General features: G+C 37.2%; 2 protein-coding genes and 1 long non-coding RNA gene across 4 annotated transcripts; 2 read left to right on the top strand and 1 right to left on the bottom strand.

The window, feature by feature from the left end:
- Window positions 1-3: 3 nt before the first annotated feature.
- LOC143377246 (uncharacterized) lies at window positions 4-2,957 on the bottom strand. Its single transcript, XR_013087259.1, has 5 exons — window positions 2,751-2,957; window positions 2,563-2,640; window positions 1,965-2,078; window positions 1,404-1,877; window positions 4-76 (listed from the first exon to the last, which is right to left on the bottom strand). It is a non-coding gene; the product is annotated as an uncharacterized LOC143377246 (long non-coding RNA).
- Window positions 2,958-5,623: 2,666 nt separating this feature from the next.
- LOC143377225 (ras-related protein Rab-18) lies at window positions 5,624-9,682 on the top strand. Its single transcript, XM_076828290.1, has 4 exons — window positions 5,624-5,849; window positions 5,926-6,043; window positions 7,761-8,078; window positions 8,891-9,682. Exons 1-4 carry the CDS (start codon window positions 5,761-5,763, stop codon window positions 9,050-9,052), a joined length of 687 nt encoding a protein of 228 aa, XP_076684405.1. The 5' UTR covers window positions 5,624-5,760; the 3' UTR covers window positions 9,053-9,682.
- A 131-nt stretch (window positions 9,683-9,813) lies between these two features.
- LOC143377200 (uncharacterized) lies at window positions 9,814-12,311 on the top strand. Of its 2 annotated transcripts, XM_076828247.1 has the most exons (7): window positions 9,814-9,930; window positions 10,024-10,295; window positions 10,361-10,809; window positions 10,923-11,134; window positions 11,407-11,593; window positions 11,866-12,110; window positions 12,203-12,311. In XM_076828247.1, exons 1-6 carry the CDS (start codon window positions 9,857-9,859, stop codon window positions 12,100-12,102), a joined length of 1,431 nt encoding a protein of 476 aa, XP_076684362.1. In that variant the 5' UTR covers window positions 9,814-9,856; the 3' UTR covers window positions 12,103-12,110; window positions 12,203-12,311. The 2 variants fall into 2 exon arrangements, with proteins under 2 accessions (XP_076684362.1, XP_076684361.1); XM_076828246.1 differs by having other exon boundaries at window positions 11,866-12,277.
- Window positions 12,312-12,378: the final 67 nt, after the last annotated feature.

Genomic DNA, 12,378 nt, shown 5'->3' with positions numbered 1-12,378 from the left:
TCAAGCACAGCCGACTCTAGTGCTAGCCGTGCTGAAGGCAAAATGGCAACACCGCGAGAGTCCGGCTTCGATATACCTAACCCATGGATATAGGAATTTAAGGACGGAAGGTACGGCTAGCTTCTGGAGGAGGGACGCGAAGCGTAATTGAGGGACGGGCCCCCACCCAGGGGTGCCTGAAGGTGATTGGTTGCATTTCTGCGCATGCGCTGTACCGCTAATTATGAAAAACTATTAACCACAGATTAATGCAAATGTCTAAGGGCGGTATTCTCAGTCGCTACTTATTATTAAGCAAATGCTTAAGCATGCGGCATTCTCCATTAACTTAGTAGCTAGTAAAGGATGCCGAATGCTTAAGCATTTGCTTAAGAATAAGTAGCGACTATGAAAACCGGCCTAAGTTAATACTGAAAAGTGATTATTTATGAATTTGAATTTTGAATATTACGAAAATTGAAGAGAAATATGCATCTTCAATTATTAGAATATATAGAATGGATTAAGACAGAGATACTGATTTAAAATAATTTATTATTTGTATGAAATTAAACATTAACAATACATACTTATTACTATACTTATTATTAAATACATGTAATTTAATACATTTCTTTCACTCACCCATAAAAAGTGTCATTTTATTTAAAAAAATGTCGTTAGCTATTAGATTTATCTATCCTACTTAACCCAATTGGCATTTTCTTATTTCCGCTACGCAATCTGGTGGCGAAAATTAAAGCAGTCAAATCAGGTTAGCTGTCACATGTAATTGGCACTATTGGGAATTTCGACTGATTGATGATCGATTTTGTAAAATTTAACAGACTATTTAATGACAAAAACATTATTGCACTGTTTCAATACTTGTGTGACACCAGTCCTGTAACGCGATTGACCCGATTACAGAGCTTACTTTAGTAGATGGCGCTCTCACAGTATTTCACAATATAGTGTAGTCATATTTTATTATATTTATTATATGGGCAACTAACTGTTTAGGGCGAATTCCACTTACGCCCAATTCGCCCGCAACGCCCGTGGTTAACATTCCAAAATTTATGAAAATCTCTTGAAATATAGAAGAGAAATGTGTGAAAGAGCCATATCGGAAAATACAGGGTTTTAAGTATAAATTACGATTTGAAAACAGGAGCATATAATTTATGATATTCATTTTAATACAAAAGCGGAAAATTCCGACGGTCGTGTGCGCGGGCAATTTGGGCGTAAGTGGAATTCGCCCTTTAGTTATCAAAACTCAAGACGATATGGCAACGGTAAATATGGTAGAACTGCGCTTGCGCCGAATATTGGCCAATGAAAATGAGGCACTCCTTACCTCGTCCTCGTTTCGAACGGGTCCCTCCCCCCGCCCCGCAGTGGTAGTTAGCCACCTTGACCTAACCCAACCTACCGTATCAGCCTCTCAGCCTATCACTACCCACCGGCCTCACGGCTACACAGTCTCCCTCTACCGGCCTTTCGGTTTCCCGTCTATCTTTCAAATATTTATATTAATGTAGAACTGAAATCCTCTAATTATCAGAATCGGAGCAATAATCCAGGTGTTTTATTTATTTAATACAATCTGTAGCATTTTTGGACATTTTGTTTGATTTGCATTTTTTTACAAATTTCACATGTTCATTAATAGTGCCACGGCGTTGGTGTGTTCCCAATTGCAAGGGAAATTACGATACTACTTTAAAGGATAATAATTACAATTCTATATGTTTATTCCCCAAAGATAAGGAATTACCGAAAAAATAAATGGTTGCTATTCCTCGTATAAATTGAACACCGACAAAATATTCTGCCGGTTGTAGATGATTCCATTAAAATTTACATATTCGGATATGGGTCCCATTCTGTTGCTAAAAAGTTAAATTGCAATATATGTAGATTATTAATTGTGGAGGATAAAGGTAAAACTGTAGGCAATGTATATTTTGATCACTTACAAAGAGGGGGCCTTTCTGTTCCCACTGAAAAAGTAATAACCTCATTTATTCATATGTATGCAATAATGAAAGCCATAATAAATAATGGTAATTTGGAATCTCAACTTTTGCAATCTGAAAATCATAAACATATTTTATGTAACTTAACATATATTATTATTCAATCAGATATACATTATTTAGCATTTTCAGATACACGCATTTGTGGTCAAGCTTACCACAGTATTTTGTTTCAATTATCAATTTTTTCAAATATTTTATTAAACGATTATGTCAAAACCGTAAATAATAATAGTCAGTTGGCAATGCGTGCAGACATCACTTCGAAAAATCGTAAATTAAAAACTTTCAATAGGAATTAGATTTTCAATAATTCTTTATTAATTCGACTTTTCTTAAAACATCAATTTGATATATTAGGGTGGTGAGGAAATTTTCCACAATTATAATACTGTCCTCTAACACGATTTTATAATTAACTGCGTAATTGTTCCTTTCGATGGCTAATTATGCTAACCTCTTTTCCACGGGCACTTAACCTCTTTGGCTTCGTACCAATAACTTTATCTATTTCAGGTCTTTATTAACTTATACATACCTTTATCAATTTTTGAATCCTTCAATTTGGTTCAAAGATGGCTTTATCTTGTTTCACACTTATATTTTCTTGAAATCTCTGTAAATATTTCAAATATAATGCATCACAACACCAAACTACCCCGAGAGTCCACAAAATATATACTACGTTTGTAAATATTAGTATACCACTGTATTACTTCTACTTACTATAGTTATGATATTTATGTATTACTTATACATAATTAATAAAAAATACGGTATATTAGTATAATTTTATATCACAAAATAACGTTAATTATAATGCTGAGTACAAAACTCTACTATTGAAAATAGGACTCCCGCAGACTCCCGATCCTCACATGAGCGGTGTTGCCACGTTGTATAGCACGGCTAGTATTAGATTCGGCTGTGGCGCTACTCGAGGATGCGCTCGCACGCTCCACTTTTCTAGGGCTCCCCCCGTTGGTGAGTAAGCACCGCGCGAATTAGCAAGCGTGATATAACGCCCGTGCACGGCACACTCGATGCGTTCCGAGGCTTCTCTCGTTTCCGTTCCTTTTTAATCAGTTGTTCTATGAATTTGATGTTGACACGAGCGACGACCTGCATCGCGCGAGGAGTTGCGTCGGGGGACCGTTTCTATGAATCAGCATCGGTAGTTGACGTTTCTGATAAGGCTGCTATCTTTTATGGTACACGATAACGCATCGTTGAGGTTAGGGACGGCAACGGCCATATCTTTTTCCATTCGTGTTGTTTTACTGGCACCCTGTTACTTACGCTAATTGCTTTTGGGCAACTCGTATCCTGCTGTAAATAATACTCTACATCTGTACGAGTTGTTTAGATGATAATAAACGAAATTCCTAGACAACTCTTGCTATTTTAATTTTCAATCTATGGAATGCTGCTAGTAGTCGTTTTATGCTGTTCTGTTGGAGAATCGGCGTAGCCTTTTCCCTGTTTTAACCCTCGGTTGTCACACTGGGTCAAATTGACCCTACACTTTTTTAAGCAAAAAACTTTTTGTCGGAACTCTTATTGCTTCAAATGTTTTTTTAAGCATGATGGCACTTTAAATGTCAACTTTCAACGATGGGCATATATTCAACAATGTTCAAACTTTATCTCAAAATTTTTTACACTTAATTTAACAAATAGTTTTTAAATAACAACTGATTGAAAATTGGCAGGGTCAAATTGACCCAGTGTGACAACGACGTTTGAAAAAGTAGGTGTGACAACCGAGGGATAAGGACTCGACTGAAAACAATTGGACGCGCGTAGTTTTATCAGCGCGATTTTTAATACAAAAAGAAAAAATATAAAAAAAAATTTATGTTAAACGATTTTATTTACAATGCACTAAAAATTAAAAAACAATCCATTGTACCCAATTTCGATGGTGTTTTACACTTTAAATAAAATCGTGGAGCAGGATATCTCACAACAAATTCATTTCGACGCTTGGTTCTGTATTAAATTGATTCATATTCTGTTATGAAATATCCTGCTTCACGATTTTATTTAAAGTGAAAAACACCAGTGAAATTTGGTACAAGAAATGGATTGTTTTTTTAATTTTTAGTGCATTTTAAATAAAATGGTTGAACATAATTTTTTTTATATATTTTTTTTATTATTTACGTTTTAGTGTTTAAGTTTTTATTTGTGGTTAGGGTAAAGTAGCCGAATATGAGACCCTAGCTTATCTCCGCTACAGAAATCTTGAATATCATAACGATACTATTTCTTTACTAACTAACCGTGTATTATAGTCTGATTTTCGAGAGTTGAGACCTGAGGCTGGTCCCTCGGACGGAGCGTGGTTAAGGAGGAACCAATGGTACGCTACGAATTGCGTGCGGCGTAGCGTACCATTGGTTCCTCCTCAGTCTCAACTCTCGAAAATCAGACTATAGTTGTTTTGTCCGCACAGTGGCATTGCAATCAATTGATCGTCTGAAGCAAGCAACGACTTTGGTTTTTATTTTATTATAAAGAAACCGAATTTTTGTTATAGTACTTTCCAGTAGGTTGCTAAAGAATACATATTCTACTTTTAAAACGTGTATCGAATTTTAATAAAAGTGTTCTCAGTCAAGAGTTATGATGTTTTTAAGAAATGGGTCTCATATTCAGCTACTTTATGCTGATTTCATGTCGATTGAATTGATTTGATTTGTGGTTATAGGCTGATTTCAAGTCGCTTAGATTTGTGGTTATGGGTTATATTTATTGGTGACTGGATAATTTTGTCACCCCCTCGTGGTTAATTTCGTTTTTTAAAATATTGTATTGTCATCCAACCTACGCACGCCTGCAAAGTTTCAAGACAATTGGATAGTTGGAAGTTGGTTAAATTTGAGTTGCCAGATTCGAACCAAACATACAAACAGATGATCGAAGCTGAATAAAATCGTTTAAAAAAAAAAAATTGGTAGAAACAAATAGAAGCGACATCTGGATTATCTGACGAAAACTATCGTAATTGTTTTGACGTTTCCTTACCTACCGCCCACGTCACGTTACAGTAACGATGTGTGCTGTATTGTAATTCGCATTTCGTTGATTGAAAAAAAATGATGAGCTCACGCGTCAGGTTCAAGTGACGTCGTTACTTTAAACTGTTACGGTAAGGTGTCGTCAGGTGGGTTTTTGCGAAGCTCCTGATTCCTTAATTCTCCGCCTCTTTGTAAACAACAATATACTCTTATTTTATAAACAAAGTCCGCGGAGCTTCCCCTTTTCGTTAGCCGATTCTTCTTGTAATTAAGCTGCTACGAACTTTCGATGTAATTGAATATTTTCTTGTTCGAGGTAAGATTGATAATTTCGAATTGTTAAAAGATATAGTAGTGGTTTTGAAAATTCAGAAATATTCGATGGTGTTTCACGAGGAAAACCCAAAACTGATTTCAATTAAATTTCGGTTGGCGAGCGTGCGAAGGAAATGAGTAGTCAAGTATCTGACCGACGATTATTAAATATCAGCTAATCCTGATCTTCAGATTCGCTAGAAGAATCGTGAAATTAGTAGCTACATTGCTGTAATCTCTCTTTGTTTAGCAAGAAGAGTACGAAGCTGGCTTGATGAGTCTCAAACTACTTCAGCCGTGGCAGAGGTCTCCGTCAAAGTTTTTGTCAAAGTTGCGAGAGTCACTTGCGAGGGAAGTCTAAAACATTCGATAACACTTGCATCGAGTCCTGCGATAGTATGGCAGCAATCATGGATACAACGGATCAAGATGTGTTAACAGTACTGAAACTGTTAATAATAGGAGAATCGAATGTCGGCAAGTCGAGGTATCTACGGAGATGAATGAATCACTTGCTGGATGTATGACGCGACTAGATTTATTAACTCGATCTTTCTTGGCAGCATAATTCTGAGATTCACGGAGAATGAATTCTATGAAAATATGCAGAGCACGGTTGGCATGGACTATAAGACTAAACAGATCGAGATCGATGGTAATACAGTGAAGCTTGCTATTTGGGTAAGTTTTCGTGGTAATTATTTAGAAGTTTTCCATCCTCGCCGATTTCAATTGATTTTTCGATATGTTATCAGGATCAAGATTCCGAGCAGCTTTTTCCTATACATGTTACCGCCGCACGACCTTCGTTTCCGAGATATTTGCGAAAAAACTTCTGTTGATTTACTCTGACGCAATGCATTCCACTTTCCAACTTGTCGAGGGTATTAGTATTGGTTGGGGCTAGATTAGTGCGGGGGGTGCGTAAAGCATGATAGCGAACTGTTGTGAGTTTAGAGATTTCAACCAGAAACTTGCGGATGCCCGTCAACACTCCGACTCATATCGGTTCGCTATCATGCTTCACGCGCCCCCCCGCGCTAATCTAGCCTCAACCAATACTAATACCCGGGACGAGTTGGAAAGAGGAATGCGTTGCGTCGGAATAAGTCAAAAGAAGTTTTTCGCAAATATCTCGGAAACAAAGGTCAGCTTCGTCATTTGTTTTGTCCCATGCTAGCGCATACGCTGCCACGGACGCTTACTGTAGGTCAGGGCCGGCTGTAAGGGGGGCAGGCAGGGCGGCCGCCCGGGGCGCCAAATTTGTAGGGGCACCCCTGTATGCGTTTATTCATTTATATCCGTTCTGCTAATTGATTTTCGTGCTCTTGAAGGGGCGCCATGATAATCTTGCCCAAGTATATTAAAGCCGCCCCTGCTATAGGTAGGTATACGCAGGGCCGTTCCTGGGTTTTGGCCGCTCAGGTGCAAAAATAATATTGCCGCCCTTATTAATTCAATATTCTTTAATTAAGAATTTAATATGAAGTGCTTACTTTTATATATATATATACATACATAATTTTAAACAGTTATCATGCAAAAGAGTTTCGATTATTATTCTTATTAATCAAAATTTTACATATAATAAACGGCCTGCGGTCGCCCCTAGGTTTGGCCGCCCAGGTGCGGGGGCACCTTCTGCACCCCCGCCAGGAACGGCCCTGGGTATACGGCAGAATACATTGTGTAGTAGCAGCAGTTTTTCGCGAATATCTCGGAAACGAAGGTCGAGCGGCGGTAACATGTATAGGAAAAAGTTGTTCAGAATCGTGTTCCCGACGACATATCCAAAAAATCATTGAAATCGGTGAGGATGGAAAACTTCTAAATAATTACCGTTTTCTTAATTTAATATGCCAGGGTTGACTAACTGGCTTGTCACAGACTGTCAAGGGGGTGAAATAAGGAGGAAGGGGTGGGATGTCTAGATTTCATGGTAGTCCATATTTTCCGCAGGGTTCTAGAGAGTAATTATGCAAAATTTGGTACTGAACGTTTAAAAAATATCGAAATAAAAAGTATCCTATATGTTGTTCCTGGTCCTAGACTACGTGTATACAAAATTTCAGAAAGATCCGTTGCGTAGTTGCCACGTGATTGAGTAATAAACATCCACACTTTCGCATTTATTATATTAGTAGGATTGAAATTTATATAAATCTAAAACCGAATAAAGTAATTGAAAATATAATAAAAACTAAACTAACTTCATAAGATACAGATTGAGCTGCTGGCCGAATAGCACCTAATATTGGATAAGTAGAATTAGAAGCCCGCCTCCAATTATTAATGGTTAAACTCATATATACCTAAAACACTTAATAAATGTAAAGCTCCAAAATTGAATGAATATAAATTTCAAAAGCAGATGTAACTCGTCGCAAATTCATTACAGGATACAGCGGGGCAAGAACGTTTTCGCACCTTAACACCTAGTTACTACAGGGATGGTCAAGGTGCTATATTGGTTTACGACGTTACGGACAGAGCTACGTTTATGAAGCTAGAAACTTGGCTGAACGAACTAAACACTTACTGCAATAAGACAGACATTGTTAAAATGGTAGTGGGTAATAAAATAGATTTACCGAACAGAGAAGTGAGTACCGAGGAAGGCCTACAGTTTGCCAGAAGACATCAAACTTTATATATTGAAAGCAGTGTTAAAACAGCGGATGGGATTAAATGTTGCTTCGAAGAACTTGTGCAGAAGGTATACTTTATAAATCTTCATTGGATGCTTAGAACAGTGAGGAGCAACCACGGGTCTGTAGTGGGCCATAAATGCCAAGCTCGCCGAGTCACGCGCCGTCTAACTTCACCTTTATATAAATCGCGCTATGCGAGACTCACAATCAGATCTAATAGAACAAAAAAAAACACGCTACATCGAAACTGAGGGCGTTATACGAAGATTATTACCTCAATTTCAAAACCGCGTTAAGTATCGCATTATATGTGGGTTACCTGTATATTAATCAAAGAATTTTAATTTATGGGGTGAATTTATTATTTCTGACATAAGTTTACAATTGAAACAATTGCATGTCAGTGGCTCGAAGGCCAAATGCAGCCCGCGGGTTGCCCGTCACTGGTTTAGAAGCCCATTCATTGCCTCTGAAATTTTCACACACGATAAGTTAATGCTATTTACAGATACAAGAGAAGATTTCGGCGCACTGGATCGGTCTATTAAATAATTAAATAAAAGCTATTTTGCAATTTTTAGAATTTTTACCAAACTCTAACGTTTCAGTCAATGATTATGACCATTTTCAAGGAAAGCTAGATAAAAGGAAAAAAATACTGCGTATGCTTTTATACAAAAAAAAATTTCTTTTAAACAAATATCACGTTCATTGCTGGGAACGTGCGACGCACGAGTCGGTTAACCGGGAACCAGTCAAAAATTGCAAAATAGCTTTTATTTAATTATTTAATAGACCGAACCAGTGCGCCGAAGTCATCTCTTCTAATTAGAACAATTTTTACGGTCGAAATTTAAATTATATTATTTATTTACAGATAATACAAACACCGGGTCTTTGGGACCGGCATACCCTCATTAAGTCATACGGTAATGGCAGCATGGGAGGAGCGAGACATAGAAGCCAGAGAGGCATACAATTGGCAAATGGCTCCGAAGGGCAAGAATCATATTCGGCTTGTTCTTGTAACTTGCTGTAACTAATTGTGACATAAAATTCGACCGGTGATAATCGCAACGGAGCTACAGTTTAAAGATGGTCTAAAGCATGTTCGGAAAATTAGATGCCGAGGAATGAGAACTTTGACTGTGAACACGAATAACAACACGACACTTTATTGCTTTGTGTACGTCATGAGAAAGATTCTTCGCATGAATGAATTTGCTTGCAACTTCTAACTCTGTTAAATAGTTAAATTTTATATAGGTATTTGTAATACTAAATTTGTATTCGTGTAAATATATCGTGCATACGTACGCAGTTAAACGGTTGATAAATATTTGTAGAACGTCGATAATGTCACGAGCGAACATCGTATTTTTAACCCTACGGAACACATTTTTTACAAGCATACGCAAACTTCGAAATTTCATAATTCTCTTTATTATTTATGTAGGCTAACTCGTTCGAACGTTACTTTGCATAATCTACGAATGCGACGCACATATCGATATACATACGTGCGTAGTGTCATGTGTCAATGTAATTCGCAAGTTTCTTTAATCATACTTCGAATATGCATGTTTTATAATTTCCTGATTGAGTGAGCGTTCTATAGATAAAGCTATTGTAATGTATTGTAAATAAAGTACTTTCTGTATTTAAAGTATCTTTTCTCGATTTCAGTTGAAATTATACAATTGTATGTCAACAAAGAATTGCTGGCTAATGTCAATAAATCTAATGCAAACAATTGCCTGTTAAAGCATTTCATTTCGAATAAGTATTTTCTATGTTTATTTCATTTGGAAAATTAGCGTAACTTTTATTTCATAGATGAAACATGGACTGTTGCGTATCCATCAGCAAATGTCATATAAATAATAAAGAAAATAATGAATGTATAAAAAGTCCAAGGTAAAGTTAGCGGTAGCATTATAATTAACCTGAAGTATTTCTGACAAAATTTAAATCGAGGTAGTAGATTTACCGTCTGCTTCATACTTATAGCGAAACATCTTCCGTGTTATCTGCATTGCCTTCGACAGCGGAAGACGCATTAAGTGCAACTAAATTAAATATCATTTTGACCAATAGAGGATTCCAAGTATATGGAACGTGGAGCGGAACTGATTTACTGAAATTACTTATGGACAGACTTAAACAATGCGTTTGTGTTGACTCAGGTTCACAGAGGGAAGTCCCTACTGTCAGACGACTGTGGACCACCATACATAGTGGTTTATACAGCACACACATTTTAAAGAAAGTGCAAAAGGAAGGTACTAGGTTGTGTCCATAGCATGAATTCCAGAGAAACTCTCAATTACTCAAATATAATTTTCAGGCATGTCTGCGCATACCATTATTAAAGCAATGAAACTCGGGCTGACCAGCCTTAGTTATTGCGAACTCCTTTATTTCAAGGACTTCAACGTGGATCCGTATACTTTGGAATTCAAAGATATGTGGTCGAACAAATTTAGCGACGAGCTGATCTCAAATTTAAGGGCAACAGGTTTAAACGAAATAGAGTGTTGGCATATTATTGTATACGGAGTGAGACTTCAAAGTTCGCGTGTTCTTTGTCGCTTAATGTTAAGTGGTATCGATGTTCCTGGGATTCTAAAATGGCAATCGCCTATCAACTCTGCGTCGTCAAAGATAATTCAATTCTTGAGACGCATTGGCGTAGAAGAAGATGTTATAGAATTAGTAGAACAGTATGGAATTGATGATGAAACTGAACAAATGTTGGTTGACTTAGGACTTAACGAAGTAAAAGGACAGTCCGAGGTATATAACAAAATAAAAGGGGTTCTGAACCTGATTTAAATAAGAAAGAGGTCAAGGAATCTCTATTTTGTATACTATTTTTTCGTGTGTACAATAACATGTGTGGTATGTAGGAAATAATTTGCAAATGCAGCGTAGCTATGTTGGAGCCCAATACCAATAGCTTAGATATAATGCAAGATATTTGCAGGACGAGTAATTCAAAGAGCACTTCTACTCTCGTTAACACATCAGATTATTTTCAACTGTGCAGTTGTCAGTGCCACTTTCAAAGAGAGAAACAGACAACAGATGAGTTAACGGCACAGAGAAACGATTATTTAAGGTGACTAACAGTGGCGGATTTAATCTTTGCCGCCTGGGCCCGTGCCAGGGCCCCATCTTCAAAAAAATTCGGATTTCATCCAATTACTATAATTTTAATTTTTCTGCACTCCTACGTTTAGCCCGTCTTTAGTAAACCCCTCTTCGTTTTCCCGAAAAATTTGGGTCCCTCGGAACGTTTGCCGCCTGGGCCTTTTCTTTAATCTGCCACTGGTGACTAATTACGAATATTCTTTCATTTCGTTTTCATCATTCGGTTCCTTTTAATTATAGGCAGAATGTTATGGTACCATTAGCATGGGCAATGAGTAGGGCCCAACGATATAAACCATCGGACTCAATACATTACGTAATGTATCAGCTATTACGTTGGAAGCATAACAATGTTACCCAAATGGAAAAGGATAAGGCTCAAGAATTTGTTGCACTAGCTACAATAGATATGGACCAGAAGCTCATTGTTAGTACTAGTAACAATTCTCAGAATTCAAGAAATATGTACAACTAGCTTTACTACTCGGCTTCGCCCCAAAATTTAGGTTTTGATTTTATAAACAAAAACGTTCTTTTTAGCCTTTTTTGTGAAAATAGTCACATTCATCTGAATTGAGCTGAGGCACATTTCGTGATCCCAGAATTTATCGTTCAAAAGTTTTTAAACGACAGACAAACACACAAACATATAGAAGCTTTCTGCTTTATATATTAAGATTCTTCCACTTTTCGAAACAGGCAAAGAAACTGTTAGAAGAGGAAGAACTAATTAGAAGCCTGAATGAAGAGACTATGAAAAATATTCCATGCAATTTTTGCAGACATCACCAAGAATCACGTCGCATCAAAGAAAGATGTTGGAAGTGTATAAAAAGGCCAGCGAAGAAATACGAAACCTGCGAATATCCAGAAATCTGTAATTCTTGCAAACTCACTGTATCAGATCCTGATGAGGATTTAGAGCACGCTGGCTAAGAATAAAGGTACTACGCATATAAATATAACAATTATGGCTAAACTTCAGAAAACGGCCATGCCGCAAAATCGTTTATAATATCGAAAATTAATGTTAAAGTTTCTTTTTACATCAACGTGCTCTGCTCCGTCAGAAGAAAAGTTTCGAAGGAACCATGTGCCGCAAACGCACCGTTTCGACGCAAACGATTGTTAAGGGATGTAGCTTCGCCCCTGAAAGTGGTGCCCACCAATTTTTATACACCCTGTGCAAAATATAAATGTTCATAACACGTT

The sequence above is a fragment of the Andrena cerasifolii genome, chromosome 15 (assembly GCF_050908995.1).
Source record: "Andrena cerasifolii isolate SP2316 chromosome 15, iyAndCera1_principal, whole genome shotgun sequence".
In the NCBI taxonomy this organism is placed as follows: Eukaryota; Metazoa; Arthropoda; class Insecta; order Hymenoptera; family Andrenidae; genus Andrena; species Andrena cerasifolii.
The sequence above is the reverse complement of the archived record's forward strand: the minus strand, read 5'-3'. Positions and strand labels throughout refer to the sequence as shown.

What these genes read in the sequence shown, in the direction of transcription:
- LOC143377225 (XM_076828290.1), top strand. Translation starts at nt 5,761, where the DNA reads ATGGCAGCAATCATGGATACAACGGATCAAGATGTGTTAACAGTACTG. An exon ending in CAGTGAAGCTTGCTATTTGG is followed by an intron (nt 6,044 to 7,760) that starts GTAAGTTTTCGT and finishes AATTCATTACAG; the next exon opens with GATACAGCGGGGCAAGAACG. An exon ending in TCGAAGAACTTGTGCAGAAG is followed by an intron (nt 8,079 to 8,890) that starts GTATACTTTATA and finishes ATTTATTTACAG; the next exon opens with ATAATACAAACACCGGGTCT.
- LOC143377200 (XM_076828247.1), top strand. Translation starts at nt 9,857, where the DNA reads ATGGACTGTTGCGTATCCATCAGCAAATGTCATATAAATAATAAAGAA. An exon ending in GAATGTATAAAAAGTCCAAG is followed by an intron (nt 9,931 to 10,023) that starts GTAAAGTTAGCG and finishes TCATACTTATAG; the next exon opens with CGAAACATCTTCCGTGTTAT. An exon ending in CAGAGAAACGATTATTTAAG is followed by an intron (nt 11,135 to 11,406) that starts GTGACTAACAGT and finishes TTTTAATTATAG; the next exon opens with GCAGAATGTTATGGTACCAT.